Source organism: Cornus florida, unplaced genomic scaffold, assembly GCF_030987335.1.
Source record: "Cornus florida cultivar Cherokee Brave unplaced genomic scaffold, ASM3098733v1 CherokeeBrave_3.0.0_Hap2_Chr06, whole genome shotgun sequence".
In the NCBI taxonomy this organism is placed as follows: domain Eukaryota; kingdom Viridiplantae; phylum Streptophyta; class Magnoliopsida; order Cornales; family Cornaceae; genus Cornus; species Cornus florida.
In genome coordinates, this window is record NW_026775576.1 from 57,282,293 (window position 1) to 57,306,757 (window position 24,465).

A 24,465-nucleotide genomic window follows, 5' to 3' on the forward strand; every position below is an offset into this window, starting at 1 on the left:
ACATGGAAACCAGAATTTCACTAACAAATGTACAGAGTATTTACAAATTAGTATACGTCCACTAATACAATTGATCTTCGTAAATAATAAGGCCCAAAGGATAATACAATGAACAACAATATAATTTATATGAAATTCACAAATGTGGGTTACACTTACCCTTTGTCTTGATCATGACCTCGTGCAGTAGCATAAGTCAACAATTTCTTCTGCTTTGGAGTCAATTGAATTTTTTTACTATCCCTCGATACCCATGGAGAGAAGCAATATGGTGTGGGGTTTCTACTCCTACTACCTCTTCTGACTTTTTTTAGCACATCCTTCCCTTTACCATGTACACTTTGCGACGAAATATCAATGACTAAAGAAGTGGGAGTTATATGTGCTGCTCCTAGGTTTTCCTCCAAAGCTATGCCCACAACATCATTCAACTCTGTCCTTTCATCCTTATTCAGTAAGTCATTGCTGCTTGGACTAAAGTGGGCATGCTCTATACCGCAACATTCTACTTCTTCACCTCTGTCAACAGGAGAGTCAAATGTTTCCCTCTCAACTTCATTTTCAGAATTCAATGGTGCATCTTTCTCCTCAGGTGGGAAAATGAAGCACCAGTATATCGGATGCATGCTCTTCTTGCAGGTAAATAACATAACGTACTTATATTTCGCAAAAAACTTTATCATTTATGTGATTAGTATGAATCATGACTGATTAAAGTCGCTGCATTTTCATTCAGCTGCTATATCTGATGAAGTGTAAAGTGGAATACTCGTGTTATCCGACCATGGGTAAAAAAAGCAGTCTTGCTTTTTGGGACACAGCTCTAGAACGGGAACGCTTAAAATGGGAGTTGAAAATGGGAGGTCTTGGAATGGGTCAGGTATGAGACTAAATTTTACAAGTATTTGCAAGTTCCTAATTTTTGTTGTATATGATACCATTTCCTTGCTTACGTACATTTGGTTTGAAATATTTATGTGGAACAGTTAATTCCTCTCAAGGCAAATATGTCCCAGTCTCCGTCATCATCGTGGTCTGGAGGTGAAAAAGACAATGGTAGTTTTTCGGAAAGTGAGGTTGAGGTAATGATATATTACTTTACGGTTAATGAGTATGAATGAAATTGTGAATAAGAAATTGATTAGTGACAGTAATTACAATTTTGTATGCAGCGTTGCGTTAAAGAAATTCGCAACGAAATGGAAAGAGAAGTAGAAAATAGGAAAATGTTGAAGAGGAAGGTGAAGAAAATGGAGAGATTGGTCAGAAAAAAGTCTAAATGGGCTGGAAGAAAACCAAGTGTTTGTACAGCAGATGGGGGAGTGTCCTTTGACATCCTGAATAGTGTTTTAATGAGAAAAGATTGAATCTTTGAATGAAAATACCTCAATAAAGGTATCTCTTATGTCACTAGAACTTTTTAATATATAAAGATTGAATTTTTGAAAGAAAATGAGAGTTTTGATTTTAATTTATTCGATTTACCTAAGAAGTCATGAAGTGTGTTTTAGTCATTAAAGATTGAATCTTTGAATGAAAATAACTCAATAAAGGTACCTATTATGTCACTAGACCATTTCAATTTATAAACATTGAATCTTAAAAGAAAATGAGAGTTTTGAGTTAAGCTTATTCGAGTTCCCTTTGACGTCCCGAAGAGTGTTTTAATGAGTAAAGATTGAATCTTTGAATGAAAATGCCTTAATCAAGGTACCTATTTTGTCACTAGACCTTTTTAATGTAAAAAGATTGAATCTTTAAAAGAAAAAAATAGTTTTGACTTAAACTTATTCGATTTACCTAAGAAGTCGTGAAGAGTGTTTTAACGACTAAAGATTGAATCATTGATAGAAAATACCTCAATAAAGGTACCTATTATGTCACTACACCTTTTAATGTATAAAGGTTGAATCTTTGAAAGTAAATTAGTGTTTTGAGTTAAACTTATTCGAGTTGCCTATGAAGTCACGAAGAGTGTTTTAATGACTAAAGATTGAATCTTTGAATGAAAATACCTTAATAAAGGTACCTATTATGTCAGTAGACCTTTTTAATATATAAAGATTGAGTCTTTAAAAGAAAATAAGAGTTTTGAGTTTAACTTTTTTGAGATACCTATGAAGTCACGAAGAGTGTTTTAATCTTCAGAGATTGAATCTTTGACTGAAAATACCTCAATAAAGGTACCTATTATGTCACTAGACCTTTTTAATGTATAAAGATTGAATCTTGAAAGAAATTGAGAGTTTTGAGTTAAACTTATTCGAGTTCCCTTCGACGCCTCGAAGAGTGTTTTAATGAGTAAAGATTAAATATTTGAATGAAAGAACATCAATCAAGGTACCTATTATGTCATTAGACCTTTTTAATGTATAAAGATTGAATCTTTGAAAGAAAATGAGAGTTTTGAGTTTATGGTCAAAAGCCTCCTGTACCACAAACGTAAAGAGTTAAACACGAGGGCTAACGTTACGAATATGTAGCCTATGTATATTATAACTTAGGTTGTTATATGGCCCGACTAAGATTGGTATTAAGGCTTTGTCTGTAATCATACAATCATATAGGGAATAGGGTTTTATGCAAGTCTATATATATATAGAACAGTATGGCGACTTAGGGCTTTTAGAATTCACAACCCCTATTCACGTACCAAGGTTACAGAGAGAAACAGATAGAGGTTTAGAGAAAACAAAGCACGTTCAGTGAAGGTTTCGACTGCGTGTTAAAGGTTGGACCTAGGAGAAGGGAAGAGCAGGAGCAATAGGAGGCTTGACAGTATTTCAATGTTGCCAGAAACGTAGACACGACACCGAGATTTCATAACTGAAATCACAGGCAAATTCTTTTCTTCCTTTCTCCTGTTGGCTCGTGTTCTGTGCACTTAGATAGTTTCTAGGGTTTAGTTAATCATTAATTAAGATTTACATGTTTATTATATGCTTCGTTGAGGATCTGTATGTGTTGAAATAAATTCCGTTACCGTTCGTGCATGTTTGGTTTTAGTTTTGTTTCTTTAAGCATGTTAATTCTGTAGCAATTTTAACCTTTGTCATTGATTCAAACTACTGTAAAAAAAACCATGGGGATGCTACTGGGATTATATATGACTCCTAGGTTCAGTATTGAAGAGGAACAGAGGGGTTGGAATGGCTGGAAATGGAGCAGATGAGCTGAACGGACTGAAACTGGAACAGAGGCTCTCAAAGGAGGGGAGAGTTGGCTCAATGGAAGTGGGAGCCAGCTCCCACACTCACAGAGCTAGCTCCAAGGTGTTTGGAGCTGGCTCCAAGCATAAAGAGCCTGCTCCCAAAGTCAAGGAGCAGGCTCTCTCTCAATTTTTGCTTTTCTGATTGTTTTTGACGCACTGTTTTGAGACTGTGAGAGGATTGAACTGTTCTGACGGATCTGGGTCTTCACAGAGGGATTAAGAAGTTGATTTTGGGTGTTATTAAGACCTTAAATTAATTAAAGTTTACCTCTAAGTAAATGGGACAAACAGTATCAAATTAATGTATTTCATTATACTGTTAACGGATGGAAGAGAATTAATTGCTTAATTAAATTTTAGCAATCTAATGGGCTATGGTATGGTTATAAAACATATTTTAAATGAGTGATAGGGTCATCTATTTATTGGGTTTGATCTATGCATGCTCTGGATGCTAATTGTTGAAATATTAAATCTCTTTCTGCAATTTCATGGATTATCGATTAGATTTTAATTGCTGAAATATTAGACATTCTTCTGTAATTATTTGGATAATGGATTTGGACTGTAAATTGCTAAACTATTGTGTATGTGTTGTAATTTACATGGACATAGAGGACTGTATGCACTGGTATGGGACGGTGGCATACTAAGGATGGTTTAGCTCAAAACGCTAAAACCTGACCTATCGGATTAAAGGAATGGATTGTAAAATATTGAATCCTGAATTGTGTTTAAGTCAGATCAACTGACTAAGTTGAATGACTTCCTGGATTAGTTGGTTATAATTAGGTCATATCAACTGAATAAGGTGAGTGACTAACGGGACTATATATTGTATGTTAGCTTAATGAATAATTGAATAACCTACTCTGGTTTTGGACAGACTTTAGGTATATGGTTATGGTACCACGAGATGAGCTTGAGTCTCAGGCTCATTGGTTAGGGTGCGTATATGCAATGGATGCGTAGCTGGTTATGATAGGTTGAGGTGTACCCTGTTAGGTCTAGGTACTCATGCCCACCTTTGGGTGCGTTTTCGCACGTTGCCTTCTATTCAGGTTGAGACCTTTATTGTAGTCCAGTGAATGTCCCTTAGTGTGGATATATATATACTTATGGACTAGATAGATATTGTGAGGTATCTAGGGTGTATCTGCGTATCGGGTCACTGTATGAATTGCAGTTAGATTAGAACTTGTTCGTGGGCCTTACCCACTCTTTTATTCTTTTCAGGTGCAGGACGGTTCCAGCCATAGAGCTTGATCGTGCTTGTTGAGGACAGTCTCTTATTTATCTACTTACGTAGGACTTCTCTTTATGTTCTAGTTTAGTTTTATGTTTAGTTATTCAGTTCAGTTGGCATTTTATTTAGGGGTCCACTAAATAGATTCCCGAGTTGTACTTTTGGAAGTTTTGGAGAATTGGAGTATTATGATTCAGTATCTTTTGGAGGATTTTACATTCCATATATCTTTCAGCTTTGTTTTTTTTTTAATTCTTAAATCTTTATATTTTGTGTTCGCTTTAAAATACTTTAATTGTTTGATATTGTCCTCGGGTATGGGCCTAGGCCTGATCAACCTGTGTCTCGGATCCGAGGGATATAACAGTTGGTATTAGAGCACTCCAAGTTTAATTGTCTCTAGGATGTTTTGTATTAAGACTTCCACGTAGCGTTCTTTCTTAATTAGAGCTTAAGTTTAGGATTCATTGTATTCCTTTACGGTTCGTTTAAACTCGTACTGATGTCTGTCTTTCTATGTTAACAGCATGGTTAACACTAGAAGTGGACAGAGCATGAATAGTTGATAGAGGAGAGCGGCACGTAGGCAGCAAGAATGCCTGCGGCGTCAGCAAATGGAGGAAGAGTAGCAAATGCTTGGCTTTCAGTATGATGATGGTCAGTTTCGGGAGGAGCAGGAGGAAGTTCAGCGTCGTACACGTGCTTTGGAGTTTCGGGTTGGGGAGCAGGTTCTCCTCAAAGTGTCTCCTATGAAGGGTGTCATGCACTTTCGGAAGAAAGGAAAGTTGTCTCCGCAATTTGTTGGTCCATTCATGATTACGGATCGAGTTGGAGCTGTTGCTTATCGGTTGACACTTCCAGATAATTTGGATCGCGTATACAACGTGTTTCATGTTTCCATGTTGCGAAAATTTCTGCGAGATGAGGATCGGTATCAGCATATCGATGTTGGGGAGATTGAGTTGTAGTCAGATGCAACTTATTTGGAGCCACCGTGTCGTATTGTCAACCGTCGGGATCAAATCCTTCGTAATAAGGTTATCCCTTTGGTGCATATGCAGTGGAGTCATTACAATGAGGCTGAGTCTACTTGGAAACGAGAGGATGTCATTCACTCACAGTTTCCTGAAATATTGGAAGAAGGTAAGAGCGAATTCCAAGGACGGAATTCCTTTTGTTAGGGGGAGAGAATGTAATACCCCTAATTTTAAAAGGATAGTCTTGGCATTTTAATTATTGTTTTATTGTATTTTTGTGTGACTATTTGGCTTATTTGTTAATTGTTTAATTCTTTTAATTAATTAATTGAGTTCTTGTTTTCTTTAATTGAATTGTTTTATTTAATTATCTTTCGTATTTTCTTTAATTGGAATAATTTAGTATTATTAATGTTATTGTGTAAATTAGTTTAATTAAATGTTTTACTTAGATTAAATTTGTGTAATTAGATTAAATTAGTAACAATTATTATGTATTAAATTAAATTAATAACAGATATAGTATTAAACAGTAGGGTTCTCTAAGATGTTACGAATATATAGCCGATGTATATTATAACTTAGGTTGCTATATGGGCTGACTAAGATCGACATTAGGGCTCTGTCTGTAATCATACATTCATACAGGGAATAGGGTTTTATGCAAGTCTATATATATATAGAACAGTATGGCGACTTAGGGTTTTTAGATTTCATAACCCCTATTCACGTACCAAGGTTACAGAGAAAAACAGAGAGATGTTTTGAGAAAACAAAGCACGTTCGGTGAAGGTTTCGACTGCGGCTTAATGGTTGGACCTAGGAGAAGGGAAGAGCACGAGCAATAGGAGGCTTGATAGTATTTCAGTGTTGCCGAAAACGTGGACACGACGCCGAGATTTTATAACTGAAATCACAAGCAAGTTCTTTTCTTCCTCTCTCCCGTTGGCTCGTGTTCTGTGCACTTAGATAGTCTCTAGGGTTTAATTAATCATTAATTGGGATTTACATGTTTATTATATGCTTTGTTGATGATCTATATATGTTGAAATAAATTCCGTTACAGTCGTGCATGTCTGGTTTTAGTTTTGTTTCTTTAAGCATGTTAAGTCTGTAGCAATTTTAACCTTTGTAATTGATTCCAACTATTGTAAACAAACCATGGGGATGCTACTAGGATTATATAAGACTCCTAGGTTTGGTATTGAAGAGGAACAGAGGGGTTGGAATGACCGGAGATGGAGCAGACGAGCTGAAATAGACTGAAACTGGAACAGAAGCTCTCAGAGGAGGGGAGAGCCGGCTCCATGGAAGTGGGAGCCGGCTCCCACACTTACAGAGCCAGCTTCAAGGTGTTTGGAGCTGGCTCCAAGCATAAAGAGCCTGCTCCCAAAGTCATGGAGCAGGCTCTCTCTTAATTTTTGCTTTTCTGATTGTTTTTTATGCACTGTTTTGAGACAGTTCAAGGATTGAACTGTTCTGAAGGATCTGGGTCTTCACAAAGGGATTAAGAAGTTGATTTTGGGTGTTATTAAGACCTTAAATTGATTAAAGTTTACCTCCAAGTAAATGGGACAAACAGTATCAAATTAATGTATTTCGTTATACTGTTAACGGATGGAAGAGAATTAATTGCTTAATTAAATTTTAGCAATCTAATGGGATATGGTATGGTTATAAAACATATTTTAAATGTGTGATAGGGTCATCTATTTATTGGTTTTGATCTATGCATGCTCTAGATGCTAATTGTTGAAATATTAAATTTTTTTCTGCAATTTCATAGATTATCGCTTAGATTTTAATTGCTGAAATATTAGACATTCTTCTGTAATTATTTGGATAATAGTTTTGGACTGTAAATTGCTAAAATATTGTGTATGTGTTGTAATTTACATGGATATAGAGGATTGTATACACTGGTATGGGACGGTGGCATATTAGGGATGGTTTAGCTCAAAACGCTAAGACCTGACCTATCTGATTAAAGGAATGGATTGTAAAATATTGAATCCTGAATTATGTTTAAGTCAGATCAACTAATTAAGTTGAATGACTTCCTGGATTAGTTTGTTGTAATTAGGTCATATCAACTGAATAAGTTGAGTGACTAACGGGACTGTATATTGTATGTCAGCTCAATGAATAATTGAATGACCTACTCTGGTTTTGGACAGACTTTAGGTATATGGTTAGGGTACAACGAGATGAGCTTGAGTCTCAGGCTCGTTGGTTAGGGTGCGTATATGCAGTGGATGCGTAACTGGCTATGATAGGTTGAGGTGTACCCTGTTAGGTCTAGGTACTCATGCCCACCTTTGGATGCGTTTTCACATGTTGTCTTCTATTCAGGTTGAGACCCCTATTGTAGTCCAATGAATGTCCCTTAGTGTGGATATATATATACTTATGGACTAGATAGATATTGTGAGGTATCTAGGGTGTATCTGTGTATCGGGTCACTGTATGAATTGCAGTTAGATTAGAACTTGTTTGTGCGCCTGACCCACTCTTTTATTCTTTTCAGGTACAGGATGGTTCCAGCTTTAGAGCTTGATCGTGCTTGTCGAGAACATTCTCTTATTCATCTGTTTATGTACGACTTCTCTTTATGTTGTAGTTTAGTTTTATGTTTAGTTATTTAGTTCAGTTGGCATTTTATATAAGGGTCCACTAGATAGATTCTCGAGTTGTACTTTTGGAGGTTTTGGATAATTGGAGTATTATGATTCAGTATCTTTTGGAGGATTTTACATTTCATATATCTTACAGCTTTGTTTTTTTTTTTTTTTTTTTTTCTAAATTCTTAAATCTTTATATTCTGTGTTCGCTTTAAAATACTTTAATTGTTTGATATTGCCTTCGAGTTTGGGCCTGGGCCTGATCAACCCGTGTCTTGAATCCAAGGGGTATCACATCACCCTTCTCTATGGAGGGAGTAGTCGTTCTCTTGTTGCCTTAATGAGGGAAGAAGGTAAGTTATCAAACTTCACCAAACCCTTCCCTTTTAATACGGTGATGACAATTACAAGCTTCCCTCAGCTTGGACTCTATAGTACGTGGCACTTTAATTTCGACCCCTTTTAATGCGGGGGACGATAATTAAGAGCATCATTCAGCTTAGGCCCTTATAGTACAGAACACTTTTATTTCAATCCCTTTTAATACGGGGGACGATAATTACGAGCTTCATTTAGCTTGGGCCCTTATAGTACGGGGCACTTAGATTTCGACCCCTTTTAATACGGGAGACGATAATTATGAGCTTTATTCAGCACGGGGCACTTTGATTTCGACCCCTTTTAATATGGGGGACGATAATTACGAGCTTCATTCAGCTCGGGCCCTTATAGTATGGGGCACTTTGATATCGATCCCTTATAATAGTAGGATGTTGATTACGGGATTCATTCATCCTCAGCCCTTATAGTACGGGGCACTTTTATTTCAATCCCTCTTAATACGGGGGAGGATAGTTATGAGTTTCATTTAGCTCGGGCCCTTATAGTACTATGCACTTTAATTTCAACCCCTTTTAATACAGGTGACGATACTTACGAGCTTTATTCAACTCGGGCCCTTATAGTATGAGACACTTTGATTTCGACCCCTTTTAATACGAGGGACGATAATTATGAGCTTCATTCAGCTTGGGCCCTTATAGTACGGGGCACTTTTATTTTGATCCCTTTTAATACGAGGGATGATAATTATAAGCTTTATTTAGCTCGGGCCCTTATAGTACGGGGCACTTTGATATCGATCCCTTATAATATGGGGATATTGATTACGGGATTCATTCATCCTGGGTCCTTATAATAAAGGACACTTTGATTTCGACCCCTTTTAATATGGAGGATGACAATTATGAACTTCATTCATCTCGGGCCCTTATAGTGCGGGGCACTTTGATATCAATACCTTATAATACGGGGATATTGATTATGGGATTCATTCATCCTGGCCCTTATATATAAAAGGGAAGTACTTTCAGCTCACCTCCAAGATGCATGAGTTGATCCTTTTAACAAGGATGGTAGATTTTCTGAGATTCTTGTCGCTCAAACTCTCTATAGGATTTAAAATCCTATATTAGGTGCCCCTTTCCAAGCTTGCTTATCACGTGAAAGGAACACTAATGTTCTCTTTCTATTTGCGAAGTTTGGATGTACAATTTGAACAGATAAAATTATTAAATATCAGAATTTATCATTGAGCATCCTAGGACCAAAATCATCCATGGAGCTAGCGATTGTTAATGTATTCCTGCTCTTTTTTTATTATTATTTTGAGGGACTTGCTAGATAATATTGTTAAAATGCTAATTTGAATGACTACTCAGTAAAACAAATTTTGAGTTAGAGAATTTAAAATAAACTCGCAATAGCAGACTACAGAATATCATTATGATGTGGTTTGTACCCACTCATATGAAACCAAGCAAAGAATTTCTATTTAAGAAAATTTAGATTTCAAATGATATGAACTTAAGCATATGGAGAGGTGTAGTATAAAAAATTTCCATGTAAAAGTGGAAGGTTCAGTGTAGTTTAAACAAAAATTATGAAATGCATTCTCTATGATATTTGCTCAAATTCACTTATAAGAGGATGGCATGAACCAAACCATAGCAACAAAGATGGCGATAAATTGATCACTTGGGACACCTTTGCAATTATTGGAGCATCAGTTGTGAAAATTCTTTTGCATACAGACTTGAAAGCAAGTAGGCAAAGTAGTATTATCTTAAAAAAATAAAACGCAACTGAACTACTCCAACAACTTTTTTTTCTTTTTTTATTCAGACTACTTGACTTTTGACCAATGCTTATAACGGCAATGCCTTCTAGTTTTTAAAAATGACATTGTTCCTTCCTAGTTTACAAAGATGAGCTCGGATCCTAATTTTTTGAGGAATTCAAATCCTTCTATACAGAGTGTAACCTAAATTACTTCACTCGGCACACACATATATATATATATGTAAGTTTTTGGAACTTTATAGTACTTCTTACTACTCAAAATGGTTAATTCATATAGGAGTTAACTAAGTAAATTTGAGCCCTATATATATATATATATATATATATATATATATATATATATATTAATTTTATTCCTTATTGCAAGAGAGTATACAAAAACCCAAAAGTGCAGGTACTAAAATTTATAATCCAATTGCAAGGACCACAATCATTCATTTATCCCTCTACACTATACCTTGAATTTGAGTTAAAACTGGAAATTCAGTCGCGCTTTCATTAAAGGTTCAAGGCATGTATTAGAAATTCAAGTATGTAGTGCATTGCACAAGTGCATATATCATGTTGGTGTCAGTAAAATTCACTGCTCCAGTAACACAAATATATGTCGATTGAAGGATCAAAAGTTGCTTCGGTCTTGTCAATATGAAGACTAAGTAGAATATCAGATTTTGGTTCAGCTTCAATCCATGCGGAATGAAAAAAGGGATGACGAGGGCTTTCTGGTTGGGTCTTCAATGGAGTTTTAGTTCAGTTCAAACAGCTTCGGTTCCGAGATTGCTGGAACTGTTGGATCTCTGAAGAAGCATGCCGGATTTTGGGGCTGTTGTTGAATCGAGAAGAGTTAATAACTGAAGCTCATCCGGATCGGAACTAAGGATCACCGGAACTAGACTCAAGCTCGCCAGAATATCATCTTGGCACACAGCTTGGTCTTCAATTATATGTATCACTTGAAGCACATCGATCTGTCAGCCTTTCTCTCGACTAAGCATTGATCTGGTGCACTGTTCACACATTCTTTCCTCAGCACCCAATGAATTTGCTTCAAAGCCACCTCTTTGACTCTATCCACAGGTCGATGCATGTCGTTGGGTCATGAAGCTTTGGTTGACCAAATAATTCACAACCGGATAGAATGGAGAATACAAGACCTAATATCAGATCTTGGATCACTGCTGCCATTTTGTTCATCATGTTTGACTCCAAAAATTAGTTGCATCCAGTCTATCAGAATGCATGGTCGATCACATCAAATTTTAAAACCCTTGGAATTAGGAACAACTGAGAAGCAAACAAATAGCAGTGATAATCAAGTACAAGTGTTAGTAGCTTTAGGCTTGTTGCCAAAACTATAGGTTGGGCTTATGGATATCAGGCTTATCAGTAAAGGATATTTCTTGGAAGGGGTAGCTTCAGACCAAGGCCAAATAAAAATTTATTGAATGATTTAATAATTTATTAACTTTTAATTATAGAATATTAGAAAGTAGCTCTAGAGTTTTATGGGAATTTTATACAGATAAAAATTAAATAAATTAAATAAATACATGCAATTTCTGTAAAGGTGATAGACAATAATCTAGGCCGCCAAAGACTTAGCTATTGTTTAGCCTCCATGTCCACGACCAAAGCCTAATTCAACCAACCCTAAGGAAGCTAGGCATATGAGATTCATGTGGCCGAAGTGAAATGCCAGAAAATAGGGCAAATTGTTGATAGAAGGTGGCCACAGATGTTCTTCTCTATATGGAGGAGCAATAATAAGCCTATAAATTTGGTGACCTCAAAGCCGATGGTATGGTTAATCCATTCAATGGGAGCACGCACAGACTGAACCAGAGTTTAGTTAGTCAATCAACATATATAAATAATATATGGATTGATGAAATAGAAAAAATAAAATAAAATAAAAATTAGAAGATTCCTATTAATGATTATTGTTGAACGAAATCAACTCAACTTCGGTTGATTTTTCGAAGGATGATTGTCACCAAACACTACTGTTCCCATAGACGGCGCCAACTGTTGATGCAAAAATCTGCACGATCTAGAGTCCGGAATGATTCCTTCAATACAAAAGAGAAGTGATGACCGGCAGCGTGCCGGCGGGTGCACTCCGACTGTCAAGTTAATACTTGATGACAAATAGGGAGAAGAAAAGACTCTTTGTATTTCATTTTTGGCGTACCTTTTGAGTTATCCGACTTTTCCTTTATAGGAGAATTAATGATAGTCGTGTTCACTTAGGGAATTGGTTCCCTTTATTTTTCCACCAAGGAGTGGAAGAGTTATTTTACATAGAAGTCATTCTTATCCCATCTATGTGTATCTTGGGATTTTGTGACAGCTAGACTTCTACTTGGGTTAATATTCCTTATCAGTTATATATGACCATTAAAACCATAGTACAAGTATGTCATTGAAATTCGGAAGAGAACTCAAGTTAAGAGTAATTTTATGCTCTTCAATTTTTAATCAAGGGGTGAACAGAATGCGTTTTAATTAGCATATACAATAAATGAGATGTACTAATTGTTTACCATCCAAAATCATCTGTGAAAAGAATCTAAATTAATCAGCGTATAGATCAGCCACAACGGAGTAAATATCCATCGTTGTACATCATTTAGGGTTCGATCAAAGTCTCCCCACCCGGTAAGAATGCAACATATCCCGGTTCTTGGAACGTGTGGGAATCAGGTCATTGAACATTCAAGACATACAACTACCACTTGACATCTAGTTAACAAAAGCAGTAGTAAAATACATCATATATATTTATATAATGACTTGGGCCTATAAATCATTATTCTTAGAATTGTTCATGTTGCTTGAACATTTTGCTGGCATTTTCATCTGAAATAATAACAGAAGGCATGGGATCGTGGCACAAGAGTTTGTAAAATCAAAACCCAAGAAACAATTTACAAGTTGTGTGATTCTTCGAGTAGCTCATCATTCTAAATTTTTTCCTTTACCGGTAAAAAGTACTCCCTCCGTCCCAATTTAGATGTCGCTTTTAGGGAGTAGAATTTTTTAAGGAAACATGTGGGACATGCCTTAAAAAATAATAAATAAAATAAAATAAAAATAATTTGGATGTCGCTTCTAGGCAGTAGAATTTGGGGTGGGTTAATACTATTAATTTTAGAGAGTAGAATTTGTTCATGTTGCTTGAAAATTTTACTATTACTAATATATTAGCCCAGCCCAAAAAAAAAATAATAAATAAAATAAAATAAAATAAAAATTAATAGTATTAACCCACCCCAAAAACGCAATGAAACCCAAATCAACTCAGCCACCATGCTAAAATAAAGGCCAAACCAAATAACCCCATGGATGGGCACTAGAAAAAAAAATTAAAAAAATTAAAAATTTAGGGCAAATCATTTCAAGCTTTTCAGCCTCGCACGTTCGGCTCCTTCAGATTTTAGGACAAATCATTTCAAATTTTTAGGCTTTTCTTTTCAGCCTCCCACGGTCCCACCCAACAAATTGGAATTGCTTTCATGATTCATACTTCAGACTCTAAGTATGAAGCACAAGTGCACGATTAATTGATATTCAAGGTAAGTCATAATTCATTTCTTCAATTATTCAAAATATATATATATATATATATATATATATATATATATATATATATATATATATTTTATTCCATATTTTTTTCTAAATAAAATTACTTAATATAGGGTTTGGTTAATTGGTTGATATATTTTGATTTAGGTAAATTACTTAAAAATTTAAAATTACTTGTTTTTCAAACTTAATATAGGTCAACAAATTGAATTGAATCGCACAATTTCTAATTGGATCTCCCTTTGCAGAAATTACTGAAGGCCAACGAATTGGAATTGCTTTCATCACTTTAGACTCTTAAGTATAAAGCATAAGTGCACAACAAATTGGATCATTGATATTCAAGGTAAGTCATTTCTTCATTTCTTCAATTATTCAATATATATATTTATATTTTTTATTCCATATTTTTTCTTAACAAAATTACTTAATATAGGATTTGGTTAATTGGTTGATATATTTTGATTTAGGTAAATTACTTAAAAATTTAAAATTACTTGTTTTGCAGACTAAAAAGTCTAAAATAGAATTAAACAAACAGCGCTTATGTTAATTTGGAAAAAGCAGACAAGCAGTGATACTGTGATAGAATGTTAAAAAGTAGAAACTACAGAAGCAGTGATAAAATGTTAAAAAGTAGAAACTACAGTCTACAGCCGTTAACTGGTCTTAACATGGTATTGGTTGATATATTTTGATTTAGGTATTTTTTATCTAACTCATTCTTTAATTTTAGTAGGTTAAATAATAATAGCTCAACATCAACCTCCAAATAAGAAAGTAAAAAGTATGTTTATTCTCTCATTCTATCGAAAGAAAGGCCAAATGAGTGATGATGGTCAATCGAAAAAGGATATACCTAGTGGTAGTGCATCTAATGTTGACGATGATTAATCGAAAAATGATATACCTAATGATATTATGTTATAATTTTTTATTTTTTATTTTTATTATTATTATTATTTTTTTGTTTAAGAAATTTTGGTGTTAAATTTATGTTTAATATTAGCCCACCCCAACGAGAAATGCTAGATCCCCCTTGCTTGTGGGGCTTCATGCTTTGTTTTGCAGCACTGCCGATGCTCAGATGATAAAGCTGGGACCAAATCGAGCTACAATGTATGTGGCATCCCCACCATCCATCCTGGATGACTCTTATCAACCAGCTTTTAAAACCCGTCTGTGCAGCGATTATACTACTACTAAAGGCTGCCAATTTGGAGAAAAATGCCATTTTGCCCATGGCATTTGCGAATTTGGAAAGCCTTTTTCTCTAACCTTTGGTGAAAGTCACCGTGCCATGGCTTCAGGACGTTTTGCTGGTAATCTGAGGCTACCTTTCTCACGTCGTCCCTTGAACATTAACAATGACCCACTCACTGCCCAAATTAGTGTAGATGCTTCCCTTGCTGGAGCCATCTATGGGCATGATGATTTGAAAACTACGCTGTGTCGTTTAGGAGTTAAAATATTCATCCAAGACACAAGTCAGGTGCTAATCTCAAGAACATTGAGCTTCAGGGCAAGTTTCAACAGCTCAAGGCTGCGAGTTCTCTGGTAATACAGCAGATCGAACGTATACGCATAGAGCTTCCGGGCAAGTTTTAACAGCCCAAGATTGCGAGTTCTCTGGTAATAGAGCAGATCGAACGTATACGTGGATCTCCCACCTACAAAATTTAACTGTGAGGGGAAAGGTATTTATGGTATTTGAATTAGTACTATTTTCTGGTTTGCTTGTGTTGTTTCTCAAACTTTGATATCTCGGATTGTAGTTTCCTTTTTTCTTTTTTCCCCTATTGTCAATGTTTTTTGTGCTTCTGTGTTCTGCTTTAAATGGATGCTACTGTTGTAGATTAATTTGACCCATGATCATGCTGCACTAGTTGAAATTTAAAGCCATGTGCTATTCCCTGCTTCTGTATATGGGCAGTCATGTTTGTCCTATGCAATAGAATATAACCATGGATTGTATAGGTTTTGAATCACCATTTTAATCTGATAGAAGATAGGATTACCATCAGAGTCAAATCAGACAATGCTCAAATAAACTTTTTGGGGATCCCAGGGAGAGAAGAAATGCTTTGTTATTTGGCATTTTCGTGAGTTTGATGAATTTAGTTGAGCTAACTATTGGCACTCTATATAATTTTTATTTGCCGAAAAATAGAAGTATGGACAATGTTTTGGAAAAATAATATTTTGTTTTCTGAATTCTTGAGTTTTATTTTTATTTCAAATCATTAGTATTCCTTTTTCTTCATGCTGTCACTTTTTGTTTCAGAAAGGGTAACTTGCACAAAAAACCCTCCTAAGTGATAAAAAAAAAACTTATTCCCAACAATAAAATAGGTAAACTGCAATCGCGTGGCCATTAAATACCCTTGGGCTTTGGTTAGGTGGAATCAACTAGAAAAGAAAGGAAAACGAAATGTTTTAAATTTTTTTAAAGTTTGGATAGAAGGAAGGAGAAGCGTATAAGAAAATGTAGTTTCTAGCAGTTGCCTATTTTCACCCAAAATTTTCCTGCGGAAATAATATTTTCATGTGAAAAGAGTTCATTTTTATTCAATATTCCTATTTTATCCAAAAAAAAAATTAATAGTGCAAAACAACTTGCCAAAAAAAGAGGCAACTTATTTAGTGGTTTCTTTCTTTGTTTTTTATTGGGTATCTTTGTGTGCGTGGGCCATAAACTATATAGTTGGGATCATGGGGCTCATCATCTAACCCTTTTTTTTTTTTTCAATATTTGTCTGATATAATACTTTATAATAATACACTTGGCAACAATAATATATAATTTGACAGAAAAAAAAAAACAGCATATAATCAAATTTTTTTTTTTTTTTTTAATTTGCTTAGACTTGATTAACATCCTGCGAGTATGAGCGCCTTTGGACGCAATTGGAGGCAGTTCAAGATCATGTTTAAAAGGTGTATAGATTTTTTCGCCAAGGTGGAGATTGTTGACAAATTTAGAGTTACAAATTTAGAGTTGCAAAATTAGAATTGAAGTTGGCTCAAAATATGTCATCGCTTACATCATCAGTTGCATATGTCATCGCTTACATCAACAGTTGCATATGTCATCGCTCACATCAGGCTTTGCTTACATCATTGCTTACATCATCAGGGGGATTTGTTGGCTGTAAATAACCCTTGTATCTAATTCTTTCAAATCATTCGAAAATCATCCAAGAGCATTCAAGTAAGGATCGATTCGGATCAAGAAGAGAGAGTTTGAGTGAGCAAAGAGAGTTTGGAGAAAATAATATTTATTTTCTCAGTTGTGAGCCTTTTGTAACCCTTTGGTTTTTGATATTAGTACATTGATCTTGAGCTCCCGTGGACGTAGGCACATTGCCGAACCACGTAAATCTTTGTCTTCCTTTTGTGCGTGTGTTTTCTCCTATTTATTATTTTGTGAGTGTATTCTTCTTGTGTGTGTGATCATAACCACCATTATTTATTTGTTGGGCCCACGCTTCCGCATAACAAATTGGTATCAGAGCACCACGGTTCGGTTCTTTTGGGTGATTGTGATCGTTGAAACAGAAGATGGCAACCGCAAAATTTGATATTGAAAAAGTTAATGGGCGCAACAACTTCAGCATGTGGCAATGCGAAGTTATGGATGTTCTCAACAAGATTTAGACACTGCTCTGGGGAGGAGAAACCAGAAGAAATGAAGGAAGAAGATTGGAAAAAGATCAATTGTAAGGCTTGTGGTCAAATTCGGCTTTATCTCGGAAAGGATCAGAAATATCCTTTCATGCATGAAGTTTCAGCAGACAAGCTTTGGACGCAACTGGAGGAGAAGTATATGACAAAGAGCATTGAAAATCGGCTCTATTTGAAGAAGAAGCTCTTCCAGTTTGATTATAAAGAATGTATGTCTATGTCCATGCATCTGGATAATTTTAACAAAATTCTTGTCGATTTGCAAAATTTGGATGTTAAAATTGATGATGAAGATAAAGCATTATCATTGTTGAACTCTTTGCCTGATTCGTATAAACATTTGATTACCACACTGCTGTATGGAAAGGAAGAAATTAAATATGTTGATGTCTCTAATACCCTCATGAATAATGAGCTTCGCAAGAAGGATAAGGAGGTTAATAAAGACTCAACAGCTGAAGCTTTAACAGTACGTGGTAGAACAGATTAGAAAAAGTCTGGTAGTCGTGGAAGATCTCAATCCAGATCAAGAGGAGCATCAACTTTGGGCAAGAAAAATCTTGCTAAAAATGAATGTGCCTTTTGTCATAATAAAGGGCATTAGAAGAAGGATTGTCTTAAATTGAAAAACAGGGATGACAAGAAGATTGCCGCCAACATTGTTAGTAGTGACGATGAAACTACAGAGTTTGCTTTGACTGTATCAGTTGGATCCAATTCTCATGATGCATGGATCTTGGATACGGGTTGTTCCTATCACATGTGTCCCAACCGGGAGTGGTTCTCCAGTTTCCAGGAGCTGGACGGTGGAGCTATTTTCATGGGTAATGATTATGCCTGTCAAACAAGGGGGATAGGAAAGATCCGTTTGAAGTTGCACAATGGAACAGTCAGAGTTCTCGAAGATGTCCGATATGTACCGGATTTGAAGAAAAATCTCATCTCACTTGGATCATTGGTAGTAAAAGGTTATGAGATCACGCTGAAAGGCGATGGTCTAAAGGTGACTTATGGAGCTCTAGTTATGATGAAGGGTACGAGAAGAATAACTTGTATTTTCTCCTTGGAAATATAGTTACAGGCACAGTAGCTATTGCAGACAGTTCAAAGGGAGATGAATCAGATGCTACCAGATTGTGGCATGTACGCTTAGGACATGCAGGTGAGAAGGCTTTACAGGGACTAGTGAAGCAGGGTCTATTGAAAGGTGCCATGACTTGCAAGCTTAGATTTTGTGAACATTGTGTTCTAGCCAAGCAGACAAGAGTCAAGTTTGGCACAGCAGTATACTGCACGAAGGGAATACTTGACTATGTTCACACAGATGTTTGGGGACCTACCAGAGTTGCATCGTTGGGAGGTAAGCATTGGTTTGTCTCATTTGTTAATGATTTCTCTAGACAAGTATGGGTGTACACCATGAAACATAAAGATGAAGTCTTAAAAGTGTTCTTGAAATGGAAGAAGATGATGGAGACCCAGACTGGCAGAAAAATCAAAAGACTCAGATCCGATAATGGCGGTAAATACACATCGGATCCATTCTTGCAAGTATGCCAGGACGAGGGTATAATTCGACACTTTACAGTCAGAAACACGCCACAACAGAATGGGGTGGCAGAACGCATGAATCGAACCTTATTAGAAAATGTTAGATGTATGTTGTCCAATGCTGGATTGGGTAAAGAGTTTTAGGCTGAGGCTGTGACATACGCATGCCATCTCATCAACAGGTTGCCTGCAGCTGCGAACGTGATACCCTTCAGATCCGAGACACAGGTTGATCAGGCCCAGACCTAATCCCAAGGGAAATATCAAACAATTAATATTTTATAACGAACAAAGATGACAAAATGAATTTAAGAAATAAAGTTTAAGCTGAAAGAAACTAAAATAAAATCCTCAAATATTAAAGATTGAATAATCCAACTTCAAAACCTCCTATGGTACAACTCAGGAATCCATCTCTAGTAGACCCCTAATAATAATCCAAACAGTAATAAATAAAAAATAAAAAATAAAAAATAAAAAAGATAACTGATAAGACATCCAGAAGTAAGCTACGAAGAGAAGTCCTATATCGTCGGTAGAGTGAATAGAAACCTCTGCTCAACACAAACACGTCTAAGTCTGGAACTGTTATGTACCTGAAAAAAATAGAAGTGGGTCAGGCCCACGCGCAAGCTTTATACTATTACAATCTAAACAGAGGCCCGATACGCATGTACATCCTAAACAATCCAACAATAGCTAATAGTTCGTAAGTATATATATATATAATCACACTAAAGGACTCTCACTGGCCTACAGGCTGGTCTCAACCTGAATAGAGGTAACATGCTAAAACGCACACAAAGTGAGCATGTGTACCTAACCTAAACAGGGTACACCTCCAACCATCGTAGCCAGCTATGCATCCCAATGCATATACGTTCCCTAACCAACGACTCTGAGACTCAGGCTCATATCGTAACACCATAAAAATATATTTAAACTCCATTCAAAACCAAAAGTGTCAATCAACTATTTAGTGATCTGACATAAAAATACAGGAAGGACTTAACTTTTGTAGTTAATCCATTCTTTAATCCAGAGTAGGTAGGACTTAGCATTTTTGAGCTAATCCCACTAGTATGACACTGTCCCATACCGGTGCTTACAATCCATCCATCCAGCATTGATAATATAAATGACAGTAAATATCAACATATCCAGTTCAAGCACAACAAGAATATTTAAATAGCATGCTTGTTTAATACATCCAGTATATGATCTCTAATGAATTTAAAATACAGAGATTAAATATAACCATCCTGTAACCCACAATAAGCATAATATCAATAATAACATCAGAATTAAATACTTACTATAACTACCCCACAACCTCCCATAAGTTGACCTTACCAATCCTTTGCAAACTAGTTTCTTATTAAGCATTAACTGAATTTATAATAGTTGACATGCTTAATCCCATACCACTATTCCGTGTTTTAAATACGAAAGTCCTAATTCAATTACTAAACTTTAAAAATAAGCAACTTGAATTGTCTGAAACAAAGTTATTACACAAACTTCCTTAATTGTTCCCGACGTTCCTACCTTAGCTTCTTATGGTGCTTTATGTATCACCATGTCTTTTGAACATTTATCAAAGGCTTATACATCACTGGATAACCCCAAAACAACTCTTGAATCAGCATGGAACCTTAAAAATTCAACCACAGTAGCCTAAGTTTGCAGAAAAATCAAGAAAACTGGAAAACGTTGAAGGAGCCGACTCTACACAAGGTAGAGCCGCCTCCAATTATGGTGGAGCCTCCTCCACTGGTCCTAGAGCCGGCTCCACACATGGTGGAGCCGCCTCCACCCTTTTGTGGAGCCTGCTCTACTCAAAATAGAGCCGGCTCCTCCCCTGTTGCGTGATCTTCTCCAACTCAGGCGATGTTCGGCAACTTTGTTCCTCCAAACCAAGGTTCTGATTGATTAAAACTAAACCCTAGTGTGTTCTAGAGTTAATTAAATTCATTACTTATTAACCAAATTCAATTGGAACAAGAATTTAGCAAAAACAGTTCCTGCAAGCCAAAACCAAAACCATGAATACATACTGTATAGAATTTGTTTAATCCTTCCAACCAACTTTCTTTCTCATTAAAACTAAATACTGAGGTGCTCCAGAGTAATTTAAATTAATTATTCATTAGTTAAATTCAATTGGAACAAGAATTACACAAAACAGAATAAAAACAAACAAAATACTTAATCGGAAACACAAACTGTTTTGAACAACTTCCATGCAACCAAGCAATTTAATTTAGCTTTTACTCATCCTAGGATTGTGTTAGAGATGCAAAGAACACAGGCCAAAGAGATAGAGCTAGTTATAAAGCTTTCCTTACACCGACGTCGTCCTAAAGTCTCCGGCCAACTCTCTGTTTCTTCCCGTTATTGCTTCCCAGATTTCTCCAAACTGTTCTCTGTCTTACTATGTCGCAATATAAATTCTAAAACCCTAGACAGACCTCTTAGATGAGAATTTATAGAACACACTAACCCTAGACTTAGTTAAACCCTAATCGGATTACTTGGCCCATAACACAATCTAGGTAAAAATCATGTCGGCTACTTATGTGTATACTATATATGCGACCAACCCTACTGTAACATGAAGTTAGAAAACAATTACCTTTAATTTAAATAAAATCATACCATTAAATCAATAATTAACACAATTACGTAAAATAAAAATAATTAAATAAGTAAACAATTAAAGCAAAGTACAAATAATTAAACAATTACAGCAAAACACAAAAACCAATTAATATATAATTAAATTAACCAAATAAATAAACTAAAAATGCAATTAAACAATTAAATGAATTCCAGAACTATCCTTTTAAAATTAGGGGTATTACAGCGAATGAGGGCAAAACGCCCATGGAAGTATGGTCTAGGAAACTTGCTACGGATTATGATTTTCTGCGAATATTTGGTTGTACTGCCTACTTTCATATTAAAAAGAGTGAGTTAGATCCTAGAGCCAAGAAAGCTATATTCTTGGGCTATAGTGAAAGCGTAAAGGGGAATATACTTTGGTGCCCCAAGTTGAAGAAAATCATTAATAGTAGGGATGTTACATTCGATGAGTCTTCTATGTTGAAAAGTTCTTCTACAGAGAACATGACCAAAGAAGTTTCACAGTAGGTGGAGCTTGAGGCTCCAATTGTTCCAACTAGACCTATCAATAACTCAGATGATGAGGAAACAGGTACAAATGAGGAGGAAGCTCCTACCCAAGAGTCTCCACAGCAACCATATTCTATTGTAATTGGTAGATCAAAAGGAGAAATAAAGAAACCTGCACGATTTACTGATATGGTGGCATACGCACTACCCATAGTTGATGATGACATCCCATCAACCTATAGAGAAGCTATCAAAAGTTCAGAAAGTGTAGATTAGAATAAAGTAATAGACAAGGAGATGCAGTCTCTTCATACGAATCAGACTTGGAAGTTAGTCTAACTTCCAAAGGAGAAGAAGGCGATTGGGTGTAAGTGGGTATACACCAAGAAGGAAGGTTCTTCAGGACAAGACAGTGTGAGATTTAAGGCTAGATTGGTGGCAAAAGGCTACGCGCAAAGGGAAGGGATTGATTATAATGAGGTATTTTCACCTGTTGTAAAACACTCTTCCATTCGGATTTTACTAGCTTTGGTTGCACAGTTTGATCTCAAGTTAGCTCAACTCGATGTCAAAACTGCCTTTTTACACGAAGATTTGGAGGAGGAGATCTATATATCTCAGCCAGACGGATTTAAGCTTGCTAGTAAGGAAAATTGGGTTTGCAAACTGAAGAAGTCATTGTATGGGTTAAAACAAAGTCCAAGGCAGTGGTACAAACGATTTGATAAGTTCATGAAAGGACAACAGTACAAAAGAAGCCATTTTGATCATTATGTGTATTTTCGTAAGCTTCGTGATGGATCATTTGTATATTTGCTCTTATATGTTGATGATATGTTGATTGCATTTAAGAGCAAAGTTGAAATTGATAAGTTAAAAATTTAGTTGAGTACTGAGTTTGAAATGAAGGATCTTGGTGAAGCTAAGAAGATACTTGGGATGGAGATTAGCAGAGATAGAATGAAGGGCACTGTTTGGTGTCTCAGAAGCAATATTTGAAGAAGGTGCTTCATCGATTTGGTATTGACTCGAATACTAAACCTGTAAGTACCCCTTTGGCCCCTTATTTTAAGATTAGTGCTTCATTATCTCCACACAGATGAAGAGCGTGAGCAAATGTCTCATGTTCCGTATGCGAGTGCAGTTGGAAGTTTGATGTATGTAATGGTGTGTACGAGACTCGACATTTCACAGACCGTTAGTATGGTGAGCAGGTATATGCATGACCTAGGTAAAGGTCATTGGCAGGTAGTGAAATGGATTCTACGGTACATCCATGGTACTGTAGATGTTGGTTTGAAATTTGAGCGGGATGATAGACTTAGTCAACATTCGGTTGGATTTGTGGATTCGGACTACGCTGGTGATTTGGATAAACGTCGGTCAACTACAGGTTATATGTTCACACTTACTAGAGGACCGGTGAGTTGGAGGTCAATATTACAGCCTACAGTTGCTTTGTCTACAACAGAGGCAGAGTACATGGCAGTGACAGAGGCCATTAAGGAAGCCGTATGGCTACATGGGTTGATTGAGGGCTTGGGGATTATTCAGGAGCATGTTAATATCTACTGTGACAGTCAAAGTGCTATCTATTTGGCAAAGAACCAGGTTCATCATTCACGTACAAAACACATCGATGTCCATTTCCATTTTGTTCGTGAAATTTTGGATGAAGGCAATATTCTTCTTCAGAAGATTGGGACTACAGATAATCCCGCGTATATGCTGACGAAGGTTGTAGCGAAGGTCAAGTTTGAGCATTGCTTAGACTTGATTAACATCCTGTGAGTATGAGCGCCTTTGGGCGCAATTAGAGGCAGTTCAAGATCATGTTTAAAAGGTGTACAGATTTTTTCGCCAAGGTGGAGATTGTTGACAAATTTAGAGTTGCAAAATTGGAATTGAAGTTGGCTCAAAATATGTCATCGCTTACATCATTAGTTGCATATGTCATCGCTTAAATCAGCAGTTGCATAAGTCATCGCTTACATCAGGCTTTGCTTACATCATTGCTTACATCATCAGGGAGATTTGTTGGCTATAAATAGCCCTTGTATCTCATTCTTTTAAATCATTCAAAAATCATCCAAGAGCATTCAAGTGAGGATCGATTTGGATTAAGAAGAAAGAGTTTGAGTGAGCAAAGAGAGTTTGGAGAAAATAATATTTATTTTCTCAGTTGTGAGCCTTTTGTAACCCTTTGGTTTTTGATATTAGTATATTCATCTTGAGCTCCCGTGGATGTAGGCACATTGCCGAACCACGTAAATCTTTGTCTTCCTTTTGTGCGTGCGCTTTCTCCTATTT

The 24,465-nt window shown here is 36.1% G+C and overlaps 1 protein-coding gene across 1 annotated transcript; it reads left to right on the top strand.

Moving 5' to 3' along the window:
- Positions 1-784: 784 nt before the first annotated feature.
- Positions 785-15,346, top strand: LOC132314155 (zinc finger CCCH domain-containing protein 14-like). Its single transcript, XM_059813050.1, has 4 exons — positions 785-880; positions 987-1,082; positions 1,173-1,262; positions 14,795-15,346. The coding sequence occupies exons 1-4, from the start codon at positions 785-787 to the stop codon at positions 15,344-15,346; spliced, it is 834 nt and encodes a 277-aa protein (XP_059669033.1).
- The last annotated feature ends 9,119 nt before the right edge of the window (positions 15,347-24,465 follow it).